At 39.7% G+C, this 22,025-nt stretch overlaps 1 protein-coding gene across 1 annotated transcript in view; it reads right to left on the bottom strand.

Annotated features, from left to right (window-relative positions):
• Positions 1 to 510: 510 nt before the first annotated feature.
• Positions 511 to 22,025, bottom strand: part of stk10 (serine/threonine kinase 10) — a 162,024-nt gene continuing 140,509 nt past the window's right edge. The window contains 10 exon segments of the mRNA XM_034178004.1: positions 511 to 2,096; positions 6,243 to 6,356; positions 9,297 to 9,422; positions 9,525 to 9,716; positions 9,928 to 10,052; positions 13,549 to 13,678; positions 13,781 to 13,873; positions 14,676 to 14,855; positions 15,038 to 15,161; positions 18,710 to 18,834. Coding sequence (XP_034033895.1) covers positions 1,962 to 2,096; positions 6,243 to 6,356; positions 9,297 to 9,422; positions 9,525 to 9,716; positions 9,928 to 10,052; positions 13,549 to 13,678; positions 13,781 to 13,873; positions 14,676 to 14,855; positions 15,038 to 15,161; positions 18,710 to 18,834 — 1,344 coding nt within the window. The 3' untranslated portion in view covers positions 511 to 1,961.

Below are 22,025 nucleotides of genomic sequence, written 5' to 3'. Positions count from 1 at the left end.
GTCCAGCGAGCAGTGTTGGATGTTCGTGTGTGTCACCTACAATTTGGCCGACACCTGCCGCGAGAGGGATCACTGTCTTCCGGCCGTTGGTGTGCGTGAATAGTTGTAGCGACAGGTGTACAAGGAGTTAGAGGCAGCTCTCATTTTTCATGAATAGCATGCAATTCCTCCTTTGTGCGCTAGTCGGCTTCAATTGTGTTACATATGAAGGGGCCCTTAAGGTGGTAATATATTGTTCAATTTGATGTTCAAGCAATTACACAAAAAATGGTTTATTTCACATGAACCTTGGTGTTGTAGGTTGATTAAAATTTTTAAAGTATTGACTTAGCACCAGTATTACAAAAATTTAAACGAGATACTCTGTCCTACTCATGGTAAGTGTAAACATTGAGACTGTACTTGTATCGCACTTGGAGATGATTTTTTTATGATTAGACACTGTATACATAACATGAATTACATTTTAAAATTGGGCTACGTTATTTTAAAGATCCTCCAACAATGCAGTAATTAGAAAATCTACATTTATTTATTAAGAGTTGTTTACAACAGTGGTTCCTTCTGAAACAGTTTCATTCATAGTCATGACCCCTAAATAGAAATAATGTTATGTAAACTGAGACAAAGTCAGAGAGCCATTAGAATTTTTACAACAGGTTTAAATACTTGAGATCAAGTTGAATCCTCCTTTGGTGTAAATCTGCAGGTGGAACCAGTCCATCATTAAACAAGGTTGTAAGTTTGAGGTTATTGCAAACTCAAGGCTTCTTACAGCAGATCAAACTCATGTAAAAATGATATAAAGGGTGACGTTCCAAAAATCAGATACTATATTAAAGAAATATACACAGTATTTCGATGTTAGTGAAATACTAAACAACTGTTTCAAGAAAAATAATTTACATAGTTTTGGAATTAAACTACATTTCCCATATCAGTGCAAATAAAGGCAAAGTTTTTGGAAAAAAATATATACCTCTTAAGCTCAGGAAAAATAATATTGCACTCTGGTTATCAGGCAGCGCATTTACTGCACAGACTGTTGTATAATTACGCACTTAATACATTTTTAAATACCCCACTTAACATCCTTCAAGGATTGCAGCAGTATTTTTACTTTGGCTTGTTCAGCTTCCATCCAGTGTGACAGAATTTACAGTAAAACACAACAGAAAACAACTCTTCCCTTTTTGTTAAATCTCATTACTAATAAAAAAAAAAGTTAAATTCTGATTTTGAAAATAGCCTCATACCCCAAACAAGATACACACACAAAATACAAATAAAAAAATACAAATACAAATTAGATCCTTCAGATGTAGCTATCAAACAAAAAGGGATGCATATTAAAACCTGCGTTTACAGTAATGACTTTCAATGGTTGACATGCATTTGGCAAGAATTTAAGAAGAAAATGAAGGACGTTAATCAGGCCACAAAAGGTGAAAGGGATAAAAATGGGCTTTGTTCTGCAGTCTTGGTGACATTTAGAAAACAACAGTTGTGTAAACAAAAAGTGCTTCTTCCCTCACTTAAAGGCATTAATGGAAACTCTCGTTCGTGCAACACAAATTCTCCAGCTGGTTGTTGTTGGTTGACATTTACTCACTAAGACTGACTAACTGGCAGCTACAGACTCTCAGTCTGTTTCATTAATAACCAATAATTAACAGAAATCAAACCACAACACTGACTGGAAACATATACTGTGTGACAGAGAGCTGATACATCAGAGTCATGAATCCTGATACAATATTTGAGTTAAAAACTAAACAAAAATATCTGAATGCATATTAAAACAAATATTCATTAAAACTTTAAATCAACTTAAATGAAGGGAAATATACAATTATTGGTAAAGCAAATAAAAGGTAAGACTGCAGGCAATCGGAACGCCTTCGGGTGATGCAGGTGCAAACGATGGCCGGGAGAAAAGTGAAAAGTCACAGCCGCTGTTTTTATGTGTTGGAAGCATGTCGGTAAGGCATAAACCTGGAGACTTTGTTGGGAGAACTGGGGTTTGGGCTGTCAGAACTCATATGGAAGAAATCGTCCTGCTCCCGTTTCTTCGTGGACAACGACTCTTCAAGGGCCTGAAAAGTAGAAACAAAAGTGATGCAGTCTTTCTGTAGCTACACACCAACAATAGTGTCAGAGCAAAATCTGTTTTGACATAACCTCTCATGTTGCATAAAGAGTGTTTAACATTTGTAGGCCCAGACATTTCCAAGGCTGCTGCTTACCCCCTCCTCTTTGCAAAACATGTTAATTCCTCGCAATATGCTAACATATTGAGAGGTCTCCACGGTAACACTCGGCCCTGCAGCCACACCCACAGAGATTGCTACCTGTTGTGACAAAAGCCAAACTGCCTATTTCAATGAAGTTTCATCAGCCCAACATACTGTGTGTGCTAGTATGGGCCGTCTCTGGATGGAAATCTGTGCCATCAGAGTTTGAATTTGAATTTTTAAGGTTGAATTTTTTTTAGCAAAATCAGTTTGAATTTCTAAGGTTGAATTTGTTTAGCATCAAAATATTCAGCCTCAAAAACATCAACCTAAAAAATTCAACCTAAAACAATATAAAACTAGGGGATCGTATGGAAAGTAAATCTGTGCCATCAGAGTTTGAAGTTGAATTTCTAAGGCTGAATTTTTTTTTAGCATCAAAATCAGTTTAAAGTTGAATTTCTAAGGTTGAATTTGTTTAGCATCAAAATATTCAGCCCCAAAAAGTTCAACCCAAAAACAAAAACTCAACCCATCCATCCATCCATTTTCTCCCGCTTTATCCAGAGTCGGGTCACGGGCGAAACAGCTCAAGTAAAGCCGCCCAGACCTCCCGAGCCACACACACCTCCCCAAGCTAATCCGGGGGAACCCCAAGGGGTTCCCAAGCCAGCCGAGAGATGAAGTCCCTCCAGCGTGTCCTGGGTCTTCCTCGGGGCCTCCTCCCATTGGGACGTGCCCGGAACACCTCTCCAGCGAGGCGTCCAGGGGGCATCCGGAAAAGATGCCCGAGCCACCTCAACTGACTCCTTTCAACGTGGAGGAGCAGCGGATCGACTCCGAGCTCCTCCCGAGTGACCGAGCTTCTCACCCTAACATGTTTAATGTTTAACATGTTTAAACATGTTTAATTTTTGTTTGCATCCTGTGCTCAATGCAGAATTAAGTGGTTTCAGCACAAGTCAGAGCAACAGGACGGTACTCAACATGACTGGAAGCCACACACTCACAAGACAACGTTGCCTGACACCAATTTATGATTCCTGCTGTGTTCCATTGTTCCTGCAGTAAAAATCATGCAGGATTGTTTTATACCATGTACACAACGCAGTAAAGGCTACATGCTCAAAAAGAGCACAGAAAAAAAATGCTGCTGATTGCACCAGCTGCTGCTCCTTGCTCCCGTGCCTTTGTGAGAGAAGACTCTCACAAAAGTATTTAAATAAAATCCATAAGTCCTGCTCACAGACTGACTGCCAGAGACAGGACATGTCCACATCCAGTAAAAAGTTCGGACATCTCCATTCCACTCACGGACGATTCGTTCACGCGCACACATGTGAACAATTAAAAGAAAAAAAAAAAACTGTCAGACTGCAGGCAGTTAGTTCCTTGTTCTCCCCTTAAACTCTCTCATCACTGTTAAAAAAAAAGGACATAAGTCCTGCTCAGACTGATTGCCAGAGACAGGACATGTCCACATGAAGTACAACTCCAGACATTTCCACATTTACTCATGGATGGTTTGTTTGCGCACACGCGTGCGCACATCTCGGTCACAGGAGGAAAGATAAACTATAACAGAACTCAGAGCGCAGACCTGCTGCTCAGCTCAAGAACAAATATAAACTAGAAGAGAAGTCAGAGTGCAGTCTGTCTGCAGCCAAACTGTGCACTTTGAGTCCTCTGTGGAGAGAACCTGCAGGCTGCGTCCTCACCCCCTTTCTGCCCCCTGCTGTGCGCACCTGATGCAGAAATTCCTGCGTTGTCATGACGCAACAGGAACCAACTTGAAGTGGGCCCGGTGTGAAAGGGACAAGTCTGCTCTCTGGGCCTACTAGTGTTTTAACCAGGAACGTACCCATCTTGGGAACTAACTTGCTTTATTAGAAATTCAGTCTGTCTTGTACTCTGCTGATGAGAAAACAATCTGTGGATGAAGTTTGAGTGACATAACGCAAGTTATGTCTGGGAGCATGAGCTCATGCTGCACTTTGCCACATCCACCAAACCATGGAGCTCCATTGGGTCATGGATGGCAATCACCCATACAGACAACCAGTCCATTCCCACAAGTCTAAAGTAACCATCTCTCTGCCACAGCCAGGTGAAACGTGGGCGTCCCCTTGGCCTTATCCAGCTACTGGGGTCCTCAATACTCAGACACCTGCATACTGGATCATGCACAGAGAAAAGGGCCACATGGCCAAAATGACAATGCTGGCGCTTCCTCACACTGCAAATGATCCTCATCTTAGTCTCTCTTAGTAACCGCTTATTTGACACAAAGTCATTCCAGCAGTACCCAAGGATCCTCTGAAGAGACCTAGTACAAAAGACATCCCGTCTTCGCCTTAGAAGGTGAATGGTTCACATCAAAGTCTCACAAAAACAGAGAAAGATGAGTTGTACCAGGACCTTAAAGACTTGGACCTTCATTCACCTGCAAAGATATCTGCTTGGGAGCAGCTTCATTTAACATACACAGATCTAGATGGACATTAAGGGTGCCAACCACTGCCCAACCACTGGCTGTGCTCTTCTTGTGGGAGGCACAGACTGATTGGTGCATTAATAAGAAGAAAATTAAAGGTCGAGAGAAGACTGTGCAAGGGTTACAATCAGTTTGCATATTGGTTCACTACCATTACAGTTGTACCACTCCAGTTGGAACCACCCTGGATCATGGTAAATGGACTGCATTTATATAGAGCTTTTCCATCTGCATCAGACGCTCAAAGCACTTTACAATAATGCCTCACACTCAGCCCGATGTGAGGGTGCCACCATACAAGGTACTCACAACACGCCAGGAGCAACTAGGGGATTAAGGGCCTTGCCCAAGGGCCTTTAGTGATTTTCTCAGTCAGGCTGGGATTTGAACAGAGGATTCTCTGGTCTGAAGTCCAACGCTTTAACCACTAGACCATAAATTGTACCATTCAACTTTTTTTAAATGCAGGAATGGATGTATATTATCAAATGAAATTAAATTGACCACACAAAACATGAAATATTTAGGTTCATATGGTCTGCAATGAAACAGGAGTCAAAGGGGAGGTGTGGGCTCGTGGTTGAGACCAAACGATCCTCGGTTGAAATCTACAACACACCGAAAAATCACTCAGGGCCCTTGGACAAGTAACTTTCAATGACCCCAAGTTGCTCCCGATGTCCAGTTGTCGCTGTGCACGGCATCATGGTGACATTAGGGTGAAAAGCAACACTCTAAGGTGCTTCAAGCTTCTGATTTAGATGGAAAAGCGCAATATAAATTAGGTCCATTTAAAGTAAATGTAAGGCTCACTGCGTTTTTCTTGTGTATCTTCCATATCGTCCCAACGTTTTCTTATTTCAGCTTGTACATACAGACTCTCCAACACCTCTTCCTTTGTTAGATTATTTTTATTACCCAAATCTTGCCAGTCACAGAGCTCTGTGTGGCTGAGGAATGTTCAGCAAGGTGGAGAGTAGAAAAATGACTTCGTATAACTGAACGGCAATCGTGTTCTTCTTCCCCAATTGCTGAAATGCCTTTTTTTTGTTTAATTTGTATTTGCATTTTTCATGCGTGTGTGAAACACCTTTGTCAGACAGGAAATCTAGCAAAATGTCTTAATTAATTAATGTTGCTGGTATGGCATCAAAATGACCGTGATTGTTAGTTAAGTTGGTTGAACTGTGGTGTGATCGTCACACCACGGTTACTCCCCAACTTATAGTTCTGTGCAAAGTCTAATGTTACAGATGGTGGGGTGAATAGACAAAGACACAATAGCAGAAGATGTACGCGGAGAAATAGACATTTCTGTCTTGCAGAAATATGCAGATTTAAACACTTAAAGACCCATGTCTATTTTCAAAACCTTCCAAAGACACTGATTTTTTTTTTCAAATTCACAAATTTTATAATCAAGTAAAATTAAAATAAGTGAATGCCATTAAAAGTAATAAATGGACATAAAAATGCATTTGTTATTCAGAGCAACATTTAAAGTAGAACTTTACCCTCTTTCTGGGTTTTAGCTGATCCCTCCACTCCTTCATCTCCACGTTGTGTTGCTCATCCAAATACTTGAGCTTCTGAGTCTCATTTTCAACCAGCAAATGGCATTTTTCATTCTGTGGAACCAAACAAAGCTTCGTTAGAAAGTACACACCATTGCTGCCATGCACAAGTGACCAAAAACACCTGAAAAAACACCTGAAACATGAGCTCATCATCATAGTCTTTCATGTTCTATACACAATTTAGTCACACTAACACCAGCATGTCAGACCAAAACACTTTGGCCACAAATCATAACCCGCCTTCTCTGTACTGAGGAGAAAGAAAACCTGTTGGAGAATTTAGAAGCTCACAGGGCTCTCTATCTGAGAAAAGCAAGAGCAAGACATTTGTTCATTCTAGTGTAGTAGATTTTCTTGCCTAGTTCTCCTCCTGATAATTTTACAACCCCTGGCAAAAATTATGGAATCACCGGCCTCGGAGGATGTTCATTCAGTTGTTTAATTTTGTAGAAAAAAAGCAGATCACAGACATGACACAAAACTAAAGTCATTTCAAATGGCAACTTTCTGGCTTTAAGAAACACTAAGAAATCAAGAAAAAAAAATTGTGGCAGTCAGTAACGGTTACTTTTTTAGACCAAGCAGAGGGAAAAAAACATGGAATCACTCAATTCTGAGGAAAAAATTATGGAATCATGAAAAACAAAAGAACGCTCCAACACATCACTAGTATTTTGTTGCACCACCTCTGCCTTTTATAACAGCTTGCAGTCTCTGAGGCATGGACTTAATGAGTGACAAACAGTACTCTCCATCAATCTGGCTCCAGCTTTCTCTGATTGCTGTTGCCAGATCAGCTTTGCAGGTTGGAGCCTTGTCATGGACCATTTTCTTCAACTTCCAAAGATTTTCAATTGGATTAAGATCCGGACTATTTGCAGGCCATAACATTGACCCTATGTGTCTTTTTGCAAGGAATGTTTTCACAGTTTTTGCTCTATGGCAAGATGCATTATCATCCTGAAAAATTATTTCATCATCCCCAAACATCCTTTCAATTGATGGGATAAGAAAAGTGTCCAAAATATCAACGTAAACTTGTGCATTTATTGATGATGTAATGACAGCCATCTCCCCAGTGCCTTTACCTGACATGCAGCCCCATATCATCAATGACTGTGGAAATTTACATGTTCTCTTCAGGCAGTCAATCTCATTGGAACGGCACCAAACAAAAGTTCCAGCATCATCACCTTGCCCAATGCAGATTCGCGATTCATCACTGAATATGACTTTCATCCAGTCATCCACAGTCTACGTTTGCTTTTCCTTAGTCCATTGTAACCTTGTTTTTTTCTGTTTAGGTGTTAATGATGGCTTTTGTTTAGCTTTTCTGTATGTAAAATCCCATTTCCTTTAGGCCGTTTCTTACAGTTCGGTCACAGACGTTGACTCCAGTTTCCTCCCATTCGTTCCTCATTTGTTTTGTTGTGCATTTTCGATTTTTGAGACATATTGCTTTAAGTTTTCTGTCTTGACGCTTTGATGTCTTCCTTGGTCTACCAGTATGTTTGCCTTTAACAACCTTCCCATGTTGTTTGTATTTGGTCCACAGTTTAGATACAGCTGACTGTGAACAACCAACATCTTTTGCAACATTGCGTGATGATTTACCCTCTTTTAAGAGTTTGATAATCCTCTCCTTTGTTTCAATTGACATCTATCATGTTGGAGCCATGATTCATGTCAGTCCACTTGGTGCAACAGCTCTCCAAGGTGTGATCACTCCTTTTAAGATGCAGACTAACGAGCAGATCTGATCTGATGCAGGTGTTAGTTTTGGGGATGAAAATTTACAGGGTGATTCCATAATTTATTCCTCAGAATTGAGTGAGTCCATATTTTTTTTCCCCTCTGCTTGGTTTAAAAAAGTAACCGTTACTGACTGCCACAATTTTTTTTCTTGATTTCTTATAGTGTTTCTTAAAGCCAGAAAGTTGCCATTTGAAATCACTTTAGTTTTGTCTCATGTCTGTGATCTGCTTTTTTTCTACAAAATTAAACAACTGAATGAACATCCTCCGAGGCTGGTGATTCTATAATTTTTGCCAAGGGTTGTATGTGGTGAGCGAACTTGAAGACTCAGAGACTGACAGGACACAGACTTCAAAACCAGAATGCATGGAATGAAGAGCGAGTCACTACAGCACTGGGGCCTTGGAGCAAGCGTCCCCTCTACGTTGCAACCAAGAGCCCCAACATGTAGCCCCACCTACGTTTTTAAGCCTGTGCTCGACCGACCCCCAGGTGGGTGGGTCTTACCCTATTGCATGGATCAGTACAGTTATGTGACTGGATAGAGAGTGTTGCATTTGACATTTGTATGCTAGTGACATGCTCGCTTTTTTATCTGAATGTTATGTGTTATATCAAAACCTTGTGCTGCCTGTCTCTTGTGTCAGCGTGATAAGTAAAGAACAGAATATTTCATGACGCCTGTCTGCCCCAGACGGAGATATGAAGGTCTTCAGTTTTATCAGGTATGTACGCTGTGTGATCAAGTGGTCTGAGAACAAGCCTCATGAAACATTCTGTCCAACACTCGTTTGAATCGGTTCTTGATCAGAAAATGTATTTTTTTTTTAAACAGTCTGAACACAGATATATGGGGGGGATTTCTGAAAAGTCGCTACTGTCTGCCAACTTACACTACAGTGAAATCCGGATGGTCACACTATTGTCTCTTCATAAACATGGGGAGGGACAACTATTTGACAGAAAGGGACTCACAGGCACCAAACAAGTATGCCTGAAACTGATGCCTTAAACATGCACACGTGGCTGGCCTGGCTATAAAAACAAGCAACACAAAACCTCATATTACAACACATCCAGAGGGAGTGCTGCTTGATTCTCATTATGCCACCAGCTATGAATTGGCTGCTATATTAGAGTTTAAAATATAATTCATGGCACCTTTAAAGAGAACTTGTGAATTCGAGCTACATAAGCACAGTGTTGTCCGTCAGTAATGTGTTTTCCATCAGTCACCTGTAGCTGCAGCAGCTCTCTCATGTTGCTGTCACACTGACCAATCAGCTCTCTCATCTGGTTCTCGTGTTTCTGCTGCTGATGCAGCTTCTCGGCCTTTTGTTTCTTCTCTTCCTGTTGGTTAAACTACAGACACAAACAGAGGAAGACGGTAAGCCTTTACGTGTACTTTGAATGGGGCGTTGACCAAGTTTTTAAACATCTGCCCTTCCCACTGCTTCCTTTTACCTGTTTGATTTTCTCTCTCTCCTCAGACGCACTGAGTCCTGTTGAGTTGATGCGGAGGCTCTTCTTGAACATGGCCAAGCGGGCCTTGGCCTCATTACGTTGGACTTTAGGTAGCCTCGCCTTCTCCTGCTGCTGCCGACTTTTAAGAATCTCGATCATGCGCTGATTGTAGCACTGCATCTGTTCCTGCTCCTGCAGACACAGGAATCATGCAATATCAACATTAACGGTCAAAAAGCATGTTTACTTTAAACATGCAGTCTGCTGGAAACATTTTTCAGAACAAGGACTAAATATCACATTGCTGCCTGTAAGATTAAAGAAACTAAGATTACCTTTGACTCTTTGGTGATGTAACCAAAAGGTTTGTATAAAGAGCTGGAGCTGTGATCCAATGATTTACCTTCTCGTGCTTTTTCAGAAGTTGGTGTCTCTGGAGGAAGTACCGATCCTTCAGCTGCTGCTTCAGTAGCTGATGTTTCTCATAAAGGTTCTTCTCCTCCATGTCCCAAATTGTAGCTTCACTCTCTGATCCAACAGGAATGAAAAGAAGACAGAGAAAATGTTATGACACTGCACTAATCCTGAAAGAAAAACTAAATAGACGGAGGAGTGTTTACTATTTTTGCACTACAGAACCATCAATATTTTGGTTGGGTTTTATTCCAACTTTCAACATATGCAGAGAGAAAACTATATTCTAAACTATAACAAGACCAATCAGAGATTTCTGACGTCCGCCAACCCGGATACGGATCATCTGCAAAATCCAGTGGAGTCTTCCCTGCACTAATATCTACAACCCCAATTCCAATGAAGTTGGGACATTATGTGAAATGTAAATAAAAACAGAATACAATGATTTGCAAATCCTCTTCAACCTATATTCAATTGAATACACCACAAAGACAAGATATTTAATGTTCAAACTGATAAACTTTGTTTTTGTGCAAATATTTGCTCATTTTGAAACGGATGCCCGCAACACGTTTCCAACAAAAGACTGGAAAAGTTGATGAATGCTCAAAGAACACCTAACTGTAAACAGGTGAGTGTCATGATTGGGTATAAAAGGAACAAAAAGGCTCAGCCAAAAGGCTCAGTCATTCACAAGCAAAGATGGGGTGAGGATCACCACTTTGTGAAAAACTGCATCAAAAAATAGTCCAACAGTTTAAGAACAATGTTTCTCAATGTTCAATTGCAAAGAATTTAGGGATTCCATCATTTACAGTCCATAATATAACCAGAAGAATGAGAGAAACTGGAGAACTTTCTTCACGTAAGCGGCAAGGCTGAATCCCAACACTGAATGCCCGTGACCTTCGATCCCTCATTTAAAAACTGACATCATTGTTTAAAGGATCTTACCGTGTGGGCTCAGGAACACTTTAGAAAACCATTGTCAGTTAACACAGTTCATCGCTACATCTACAAGTAGAAGTTAAAACTCTACCATGCAAAGCAAAAGCCATACATCAACAACATACAGAAACGCCGCCGCCTTCTCTGGGCCTGAGCTCATTTGAAATGGACAGATGCAAAGTGGAAAAGTGTGCTGTGGTCTGATGAGTCCACACGTCAAATTGTTTTTGGAAATCATGGAAGTCGTGTCCTCTGGACAGAAGAGGAAAAAGACCATCCAAATTGTTACCAGCGCAAAGTTCAAAAGCCAGCATCTGTGATGTATGGGGGTGTGTTAGTGCCTATGGCACGAGCAACTTACACATCTGTGATGGCACCATCAATGCTGAAAGGGACATCCAGGTTTTGGAGCAACACACGCTGTCATCCAAGCAACGTCTTTTTCAGGGACGTCCCTGCATATTTCAGCAAGACAATGCCAAGCCATATTCTGTACGTGTTACAACAGTGTGGCTTCGTAGTAAAAGAGTGTGGGTACTAGACTGGCCTCCCTGCAGTCCAGACCTGTCACCCATTGAAAATGTGTGGCGCATTATGAAGCGCAAAATACGACAACTAAAGTCATATATCAAGCAAGAATGGGAAAGAATTCCATCTACAAAGCTTCAACAATTAGTGTCCTCAGTTCGCAAACGCTTATTGAGTGTCGTTAGAAGGAAAGGTGATGTAACAGTGGTAAACATACCACTGTCCCAGCTTTTTTGAAATGTGTTGCAGACATCCATTTCAAAATGAGCAAATATTTGCACAAAAACAATAAAGTTTATCAGTTTGAACATTAAATATCTTGTCTTATTCACATTTTACACAACGTCCCAACTTCATTGGAATTGGGGTTGTATCTGTGGTGCAAATTTGGCGAGAACGCGTGAAGTAGTTTTGATGTAATCCTTCAAAGCCTAAAAGTGAAACTTGATCCATGGCCTAATATGAATCTGTGGTGAAAATTTCATCAAAATCTGTGCAGTAGTTTTAACCTAATCCTGCTAACAGTAATCTTTCAAAGCCTATACAGTATAAAGTGAAACTTGATCTAGAATCTGGATTCAGATCAGAATCACCTCCAAATTTTAATGGGTTCTTCAATGGCCTAATATCTATCTGTGGTGAAAATTTTGTCAAAATCCATGCCGTAGTATCCTGCTAGAGCTGTTGCCCCTGCAACCCGATCCCGGAAAAGCGGTTGAAGATGAGATGAGAGATGCAGTAGTTTTGACGTAATCCTGCTAACAGACAGACAAATAAACAGATGATTTCATTACATCCTCGGCAGATGTAATGAACTGAATTTAAGTTTATTGCACGTCACCCAGCCTAAATAGAACAAAAAGGAAACAACTTTATCTCAATCCCAGCAATAGTACAACTAAAATCTATCACGTGTATGATGAGATAAAAAGTTCATAAACTATATCAATTGAATCTGAATTCATTTTCTTATTCTTCAGGTTTCTTCCATTAGACGTCACCACAACAGACCATCTGCCTCTGCATCTTCAGTCACACCAGCCAGTTTCATGTCTTCCCTCACCACATCCATAAACCCCCTCTTTGCTACTGCTGACTTTCATTCTCCTTCTCTCCAGAGCATATCTACACCTCTCCATGCTCATCTCAACCTGTTCCCTACAAATCACAATGTCGTCTGCAGACATCATAATTTATGTAGACACATGTCTGATTTTGTCCATTTACCAGGCCACCACCACTGCCAACAAGTGCCTATCCTTGATGGAATCCCTCCTCCATTAGTCATTCCTACACCGCATCTCGCTAACACTGCTCTCGTATAATACTGTAACTCTCTTCTCAGCACATCATCAAAAGTTTTCTTTAAACCCACAAACACAACATGCAACAATGTCTGGCCTTCCTGCAAATTTGATGGTAAACTTCTATTTGAGTTGGTGCAAAGGTTTGACAAGAAGAAAAACTTGACAATCAAATTAATCCTGTGGGGAGCTGCAGCCTCCACATTAAATATAGCTTCCTGTTTTCAAGATATCACATTTGCATCAAAATGTTGATGAAGGCAAAACTCTGAACTCAGTGAAGAATGAAAGGTCAGGGAGTCAAAATTATTCAAAATACTTCTTTGTGCAGGAAGACAGCACACACAATCAATTTCATGCACTCAATATTGTAACAGCAGCACAAACGTTCACTGAATAATAAACAGTTTGCTACTGTTCTTGTTCATGCAATGATTTTTACAGAAAAAAGGGGAAAGTACTAAAAGAGAATGTGCTGCAAGTTCTAGCATACAATACAGTGTGTAACACAGCCTGAAAATAAATTTAAATTTTCACAAAGTTAGCTGCAGTCATGCAAGCAAACAACTTCCTGACACCAATTCATGCTTTTCATTGCCTGTTGAATATTAAGGTTGTGGTCTAGTCTTTGATGGGTACAAACATTACATCGGGAAAATAATTAGCCTGAAAATTCAAACATTTTAGTAACTACTTCACTCCAAGTCAACAATCTGCAGAACTGTGAGAATTTGGATGAAATTCATGTAGTCTATGTTCAGCTTTGGCATGTACCTGTCTGACCAAGAGATTATAAAATTACCATCTCCTGTAGACACAGATATTACCTCTGATCAGTTGGTGCTTCTTGCTGAGACACTCCCTCTCCATATCTGCAATCTGCCTCTTGTTGTTCATGATTATTTGCTTCTGAGCATTTTCGAGTTCCTTATTCTGAGCTGCCAAGAATGCCTCATCCTAAACCACAGAAAGGGGGAAACAAATTTTAGGGGGAAAGAGAAGTGATGGGTGGAAAAAAAATAATTCAAAATCTCTCTTGAAGAACATTAGCAAACATACGTCTTTGAGCTTCATTTGTTGAAAGTTATGCATCATATGCTTCAACGACTCTTTACGCTGAGCTCTGGGGAGCTTATCGGCATTTTGCTTGATCTGAGTGATTAAAAGAAGACCCTTCAGCTGTAGTCACACAGTCCGACACAAGAACTTAGACATGAGAGAAAGCAGATGGAAAAACCGATATATATCACTTGACCGACAATATAGGCCTTTACTGAACAATTCAGTATCGGCGTCATTTTTGCCAATATGAAAACTTTGATTTTACCAAATACACAATGAAGAAAAACACTTATAGTGTCATTATGTACTTTATCAGGCAGAGGGCACTGCCAGCAGTGTTTACAGTGTTGTCAAGCATAGCTGGGCCCCCCTTCACCTTTTGGTCAAAACTACAAGAGACTGAGGGAAAGCGACCAGCTGCCATTTATTTTCAGTCAGAACAGGTGTTTCACATCGACAAAAGACAAGTGGTTGCTATGCTGACAGCTAGCTGAGGCCAAAATGGATGAGAAATTTATTTTATTCTGAGCGATGCCAAACGACGACTGCCAATCCAAGTGATGGCAGCGTGATGTCCATTGCTTGGTGGTTATATGATAAACGTCATGTTTAAACTGTAAAACATCAATTCCTTAATTATGTTTCTATGTCATAAGGGTTTGATAACAAAATCTTAGGAATCAGTACCATTTTTTGGCAGCTATAATCACACACAAAGAAGCACCAACAACAAAAAAAAAACACTACATCGGTCAGGTACTTGTAAGAATGGCCAAAAATGATAAATAAAAATTCTTTACATTTTGGATCATAAACACTGATTAATAATAACATAAAAAATATGGCTATTACTTTCTACAATGTTGACAGCACGTCACACAGCAACATGTACCTCCTTTTTGTGGCGTTTCTGCTGATCCTGGAACTTCTCGTAGTTGCGCTCCTGCTGTGCTTTGATGCGTTTGGTCTCCTCTTTGAGTTTAATTTGATGATCTGTTTCCATTTTCTCAATTGTCTGCTTCTGATGTTTCTCCAGGGTCTCTATCTCTGTGTCATAGTGCTTCTTCTTGGCCTGGGAGGTTCAACAGGGTAAAACCAACACAATCTTGACTTGAGCAATAAAAAAAACCAACAAAACAACAAAAAACAATAATAATAATAAAAAAGATGACTGTAGGGCTGTTGCCATTTATCACATCTTCACTGGGTATTTTGTCATGATGATGAATGAAGGTGAACACGGTCGACACGCACGTGTATCTCCTGGTCGAAGCGGCGTTGCATTTGTTCTTTCTGAGATTCCAGTTTGCTGGTGAGAGCAGCCATGGCTCGATGCTCTTCTTTCTGCAAAAAACGCAGCTCACGCAGCTCCTGACGCCTTAAAAAAAAAAAAAAGTGCAGTTCTTCATCTCAAACACTGCTCTTCTGGAGGAAAACCTCCAAGATCCCCAATCACCTTAACAACTATATCATTTGTAAAAAATTATTTGGGCTAAGTAGAGCCAGTGTCATTGGCCTACCACCAGATGGCAGTGAGGCTCCAAAGGTCTTAATGTAAAATAAATAAATAAATAAAAACCAAAGAAATCAGCTAACTTAAAAAATTACTTGGTAAAGAGTCCCAAATATATTTAGTAATAGATAACATTAAACAAATGTAAAGCTGCATGACACACATCAACCCTCATGTTTGCAATAAAACTGCACTGATGTTCAAAACTTTAGTTTTGAACAGTACTGTTAAATAGTACATTTAATTTCCCGACAGTAGGGAAGAATTTCATGCTTGTCAATAAAATAAGATGGTGGCATCATAAACGGTGCTAAAACAGAATTAGGAATTTGGAGGAGCTGTACCCTCACCAAACACTGCTGTTATTGTCACCTCGGTCTCTAAGTAATTATCTTCATATGTATGTTACCAAGATACCGTATCATACATTAGGAAGAATGTCTAATCAGATTTGACATTCCAATTTGACAGGTACACTGGGCCTGTGGATAGAAAGAAGTGATTAGACTGCTAATCACTAAGCTAATCAAAAGCTCAAATGTGAAATGTAGATGTAGCATTGGCCATTCTTCTGTTTTAGTTTTACAGTCAGCAGGATGTCTGTAATACACAAGAGCAGATGTCAAAGAAATCTGGTGGAGAAGTAGACTTTGAGCTACAGAGCAGATCAAAGGGCATCCATGTGTAGGTACTCCTTTCCCTATTTCTTTGATCCTGACTAAAGTATCATACAAGACGGAAAAACAAATAGCGGCAGGAACATAACCTTCTTTGTAATGTTCAAAGAGCAAAGACCAGTGACCCAAATAAAAAATGAGTAATTATGATAAAGGGTCAATGATAAGGATCAAAGAGCAGCAATCAAAAATGAGTAATCAGAATAAAATCGATGGATCCCACCTATTGATTTTATATCAGGATCAAATCAAGGGACCAGGTTCAAAGATGAACTGGAACGATTCCATGAATGTCTGTCCACACATGCACTTATGGTCAGATCCAGAAAAGGATCCAGATCTTATGAATAAATATGGAATTTTGAATAGGATTGGACTCGAGATTGGAACTTGGCTTGTGGTTAACTTAAATTAAAGGAAGTCTGTGACTTGGGCAGAGGTTTGAACACTGAGTGTGCCTCTAGCTAAAACTGGTTTATTTTGTCAAACAACTCAGTCCAAGAACCAGGACCAGGAGAGAGTGAGAACCAAAAGGATGTCAGTCCCACATTCACAAAGTGGTAATGAGAACAGTGCCCCCTTAAGGAGAGCAGCCTCTATTCTGAGTTTGATTTTGAGAGTTTGAGAGATTCTGAGAGTTTGATTTTAGAAGTTAGATTTTTTAAAGTAGTTTTTCCTACTGTGCTGCCTGTACTTAACCCAAATTTTGCAAATATGTACTTGTATCCATTTGTTAAAGTAAATGTTATGATTGTTAATCAACAATCACTATTTTTAGTTCTACAGTGTGCAGTGGATGTGTCAATTAACATCATAATTGGCATCTGAAACTGACTTGAACATGCAAAATGACTGCCCATTCCTTTATTCAGACATCTGGACTGTCTATGGCCTCACTCAATGGCCAAATCCAAGCTTATTTTTGTTTTAAATCAGAAACAAAGCTAACCCCCACCCCCAAAAGTGTTTGAATGTCTGTATTCAGTAATGACAAGGAGCAAAATCTCAAAAGTGCAGAATGCCTGAAATAGTACATGAAACAAAGCCAAGTCCCACCAAGGCTGTGCGGAGTTCATGACTTCAAAAAAGGAAGGAATGACAACAGATTCCAGGAAACAACAGAGACCAAAAATAGAGTAAAAGCATTTAGGACATACGACCAATTCTAACTTAATGCCAAACTTTCCACATCTGAACGTGACACGCGTTTCATCATCTGCTCATGTTAAAGTGCGATCAGATGTTAGGCAGATCACATGACAGTTCTCCTGACTGCATTTAGGAATAAAAGACCCAGAATGCATTGCTTTGTTAACATCCATTTTTTGTTTGTTGGTTGGTTTTTTCAGACATTCAGGTCCTGTTGTTTAGAGTAGTTGATGTCCATGGGTTGTTTTTCCATGAGTCTACGAGAAGGCCACGCACGTTTATCTGATGGCGCAAGAGTGCGAACATGAAGGCTTGGAAAATAACAGCTGTCAGGTTAGCGATCTTAACAGGACAGTTGTGGTGTGAACACAGGACTGTAAAGCAGGTAGCACTGCTTTACAGTCCTGTGAGCTGATCACCATGTCTATGGTGATCAGCTCATTGACTGACTGGACAAATTAAATACTCAGAAGACATTTGACAATGGCCCCGTTCACATGCACATAATCCGGTTGGTATCTGATTACTGGCTGCTATCTGATTATTAAGTGGTCCTGTAAATGGCAAAATCTGATATACTTTATCCGATAACAACCGTTATCTAATCATGAGAAATCGGATTAAAACACCTGGATTTCTCCCCAATACTCCGATTTCTTCGGTAGATATATACCATTAATCAGCTTTATTTTGGTGTTTTGCATCTGCGCATGTGTAAAAGCAGCTGGCACTCACATTTCAAGACATACAGCGGGATGATCTGATGCGTCATCGGACCTCGTAACATCATTGTGAGTCCACAAAAATAAAATAAATTTGACAGGACACCGAAGTGTCCTTGAACATCCTTTTGTCTTCTTTCAGCGTTCTAAAGAGCAAATGTCTTGGCGATCTATGCCATTTATAGACAAATATATTAAAGTTGAGTAGAGTTTCCTAAAGCAACGATGTCATATTTTGGGCAGAAGGACATCAACGCCATGAACCTCCACACACACAGAGAGAGAGACAGAGCGATAGAGACACACACACACACTGCAAGCTTTTTTCAGTCTATGCTTTTTCTTCAGGAGCTGCCCTTTCTTCTTTCTCCACTTCCAACTAAAAGCCAACTAATCAATCCAAGTAAACCAATCCAACTAATGAACTGAAATTATGTAAACCCAGTTTTTCCAATTATTGGTTTACTTAAGGGCAGTAAGGTGAGCTTAGTGGTTAGCACTGTTCTTAATACCGAGAAGGTCATGGGTTCAGTTCCCACCTGTGGCTTTTCTGTGTGGAGTTTACGTGTTCTCCCCGTGTTTGTGTTGGTTCTCTCTGGGTGCGCCTGCTTCCTCCCACATCCAAAGACATGCAGGTTAGATGAACTGGAGACTTTAAATTGTCCATATGTGTGCGTGCAGGTGTGAGTGTGTTTGACTGTCTATATGTGGCCTATGACAGACCGGTGTCCTGTCCAGGGTGTACCCCGCCTCATAACCTATGACTGCTGGGATAGGCTCCAGCCCTCCACGAATTTTGACTGGACTAAGCGGTTGAAGATGAGTGTATGACTGTGTGTGTGTTTGCTGAGACAGCTGGCAGTACCTCAGGAATCTCATCTCCTCATCTTTCTTTTCATCATCCCTGATGATCTTGGACGTGGTCACACTCACCTCAACGCCATCAATAACGAACTTCCTGGTTCGTTTCAGCGTCTTACTGGAGAAAGCCTGAAACACAGACATTGAAGAAATATATCTAATTTCTGTTTATGAAAGCACACGAGAAAATAAAACCGTATAACAATTTATTGAGGCCTTGACAAAGTTTCAAATTTTACTTTCTATGAAATTGTAATTACAAGAATAGAGGTCTTTATTTTTGCCTTTGTTTTTTGTTTTTTACAACTATAAGAGGTCCAACAAGTTATATTCTGAAGAGACATGCATAAAAAATAGTGCTGTAACAAGACACAAAGTAGTAAATGACTAAATAAAAAAAAAAAAAATCAGTTGGTAAAATTTCAGTATAGTGGTAACAAGATAAATAACTTTATACATATTTAGCCTATGTTCTACAGGCTAGTGTGTGACCAAATCCTTCCAGATTGTTACAGATGTTTTTTTCTTAAATTCTTGCCTAATGTCTTTCAAAAATAAATGCAACTTGTATTCCAGTGACTTGTGGGTTGCTTTGTTTCTGTGTCCTCTTCATAACGCAATTTTGAGAGCTGTGACATATACTCTGGCACATCTTTTAGTACAGACAATAATCAGCCAAAAGTGCAGCCTTAATGTATAGTATGTTAACTTTACTAAGTTTGTGTTATTGGTAAAAGATCAAAAGCGCTCAATTGCTGAGCAGCTTCAGACATATGATGTTTAATTTTCTTTCTCTCCCGCTGCTTACACCACTACCTCTCACGTCAAAGTTACATTTTGAGAAAGTAACCTGAAACTAGACAGAGACAGTAAAATAAGTATTGAACACATTTTTCTCAAATCTATTTCTAAAAGTGATATTGACATAAACATTTCACCAGATCAGTAACAACCCAATTCCTCCTCACATACAAACAAAACAAACCATAGATGTCCATAAATTAAGTTATAGGTGTGTGTCTTTCCAAATCATGTCCAATCAACTGAATCTACCCCAGGTGGACTCAAATTAAGCTGTAGAATGCACCTGAGCTCAATTTTCAGCACCATGGCAAAGGCTGTGAATACTTGTGACTCCTTAGATCAGAGGTGGAAAACTTGTTCCAGAAAGGGCCAAGAGGGTGCAGGTTTTCTTTGCAGCCACTGATTCTACCAGGTGATTTCACTCATTAACTGATTCCATCTGCTCAAAGTGATAATCAGTGAAATCACCCGGTGGAGTTAGTGGCTGCAACGAAAACCTGCACCCTCTTGGCCCTTTCTGGAACAAGTTGCCCAGGCCTGCCTTAGATTGTTTGTTTTTAAATAAATGTGCAAAAATCTAAAAAAACAAAAAAAAAACCTTCTCACATTGTCATTATGTGGTATTTTGTGTAGAATTTTGAAGAAGAAAATGAATTTCATCCATTTTGGAATAAGGCCATAACAAAAGAAACAAAAAACAAGGCCAAAACATAGAAAGAAGAGTGCTGTGAATACTTTTTAGATGCACTGTACACTGCCGAAATTTATGCTAAAGCAAACTTAACAAGAAGTCAGAGGTCTTTGGTTGCTCAGCGAAGACCAAGAATTCTTCCTCTGGCTCTTGAGGTCAGCAGACTTAAAAATATCCAGGAGGAACACAGAGTTCTTGAGCTTTGTGATTTATAGAAGTCGAGAGACAATCTCGTTTTCTTTTCGAGTGTCCCTTCTACGATGAAGTAAGAACTTTGATGAATGAGATGTTTGAAATGCTGAAATGTTTCACAGCACTGATGGAGACAGGATGGAATGATTGTTTACTTTTAATATTTACAAGTCGGCCACTTTTGTTGCTAAAGCTTGGAAGTAATGTGAGGAAGGTTTATTTTATTAGTGCTGGTGTTGTTCAGTGTTTGCTTTGGTTTTGATCTCTGTAATAATAACAGTTTCTTCTAAGCCGTCTTGAGTTGAGCAGATTGTTTATGTATGACAATAAAACTAAAATCAAATCAACTTTTTATACAGACTGAGATTAGCAATACTGCAAAAAGGAAGGAAACAAGGAAAGAAGAAGTGTATGATGGAAGCAACACAACAAGAAACAAAATAACACCCAAAGTAAAGAATCAAATGATTGAGTTGCTGTCCACACTGAATAATGGACAAATGAGATCAGTCTACAAAGACACAAATTCTCTGAGTAGAAAATTAACTTTTTCAATCTAAATGAAATGTAATCACTTCATTTATAAAGTGAATGTTATTTTCAGATTGACATGTTCATATCTTTCTTTGAAAATTAAAATTCCAGTTCAGACTACTGCAATTTTATAAATGCAAAATCATAACTTAAGCATCTGTACAACGCTGAGAAATCCATTTGTATTACCTTGAGATTTAACACATTTAATTTTCTTATGGCATCATATTACAAAACCAGCCATTTACCAGACGGGTTTGATTGAGAGAGTGAAATGAAAACTTCATCTTCACAAACAAAGCCATCACCTCCCATCTATCCCAGATTCCACATAACTGTTAGGGTGGAACTAAAGCTGCCTCAAGAAGAGACAGCTGCTACTACTATGACTAGCCTATGTCACTCCCCGTATGTCAAAGTACATGCTAGGTTTGGCTCAACTTCAGGGTGCTGTTTGGACAGGAGAGGGACACACGCACACGCATATATATACACACGCACACACGCACGCATACACACACACGCACGCATATATATACACGCACACATATATACACACACACACGCACGCACACACACATATATATACACACACACACGCACACATATATACACACACACACGCACACATATATATACACACACACACGCACACATATATATACACACACACACGCACACATATATATACACACACATATTATTATATAGTTATTTTCATTAGTTACTTCATCCAAACCATCAACATGTTTATTAGACCCCATTCCTACCAGGCTGCTCAAGGAAGCCCTACCATTATTTAATGCTTCGATCTTAAATATGATCAATCTATCTTTGTTAGTTGGCTATGTACCACAGGCTTTTAAGGTGGCAGTAATTAAACCATTACTTAAAAAGCCATCACTTGACCCAGCTATCTTAGCTAATTATAGGCCAATCTCCAACCTTCCTTTTCTCTCAAAAATTCTTGAAAGGGTAGTTGTAAAACAGCTAACTGATCATCTGCAGAGGAATGGTCTATTTGAAGAGTTTCAGTCAGGTTTTAGAATTCATCATAGTACAGAAACAGCATTAGTGAAGGTTACAAATGATCTTCTTA

Source organism: Thalassophryne amazonica, chromosome 9 (assembly GCF_902500255.1).
Source record: "Thalassophryne amazonica chromosome 9, fThaAma1.1, whole genome shotgun sequence".
NCBI lineage: Eukaryota > Metazoa > Chordata > Actinopteri > Batrachoidiformes > Batrachoididae > Thalassophryne > Thalassophryne amazonica.
Note: the sequence above shows the minus strand (reverse complement) of the source record. Positions and strands in the feature narration are given on the sequence as shown.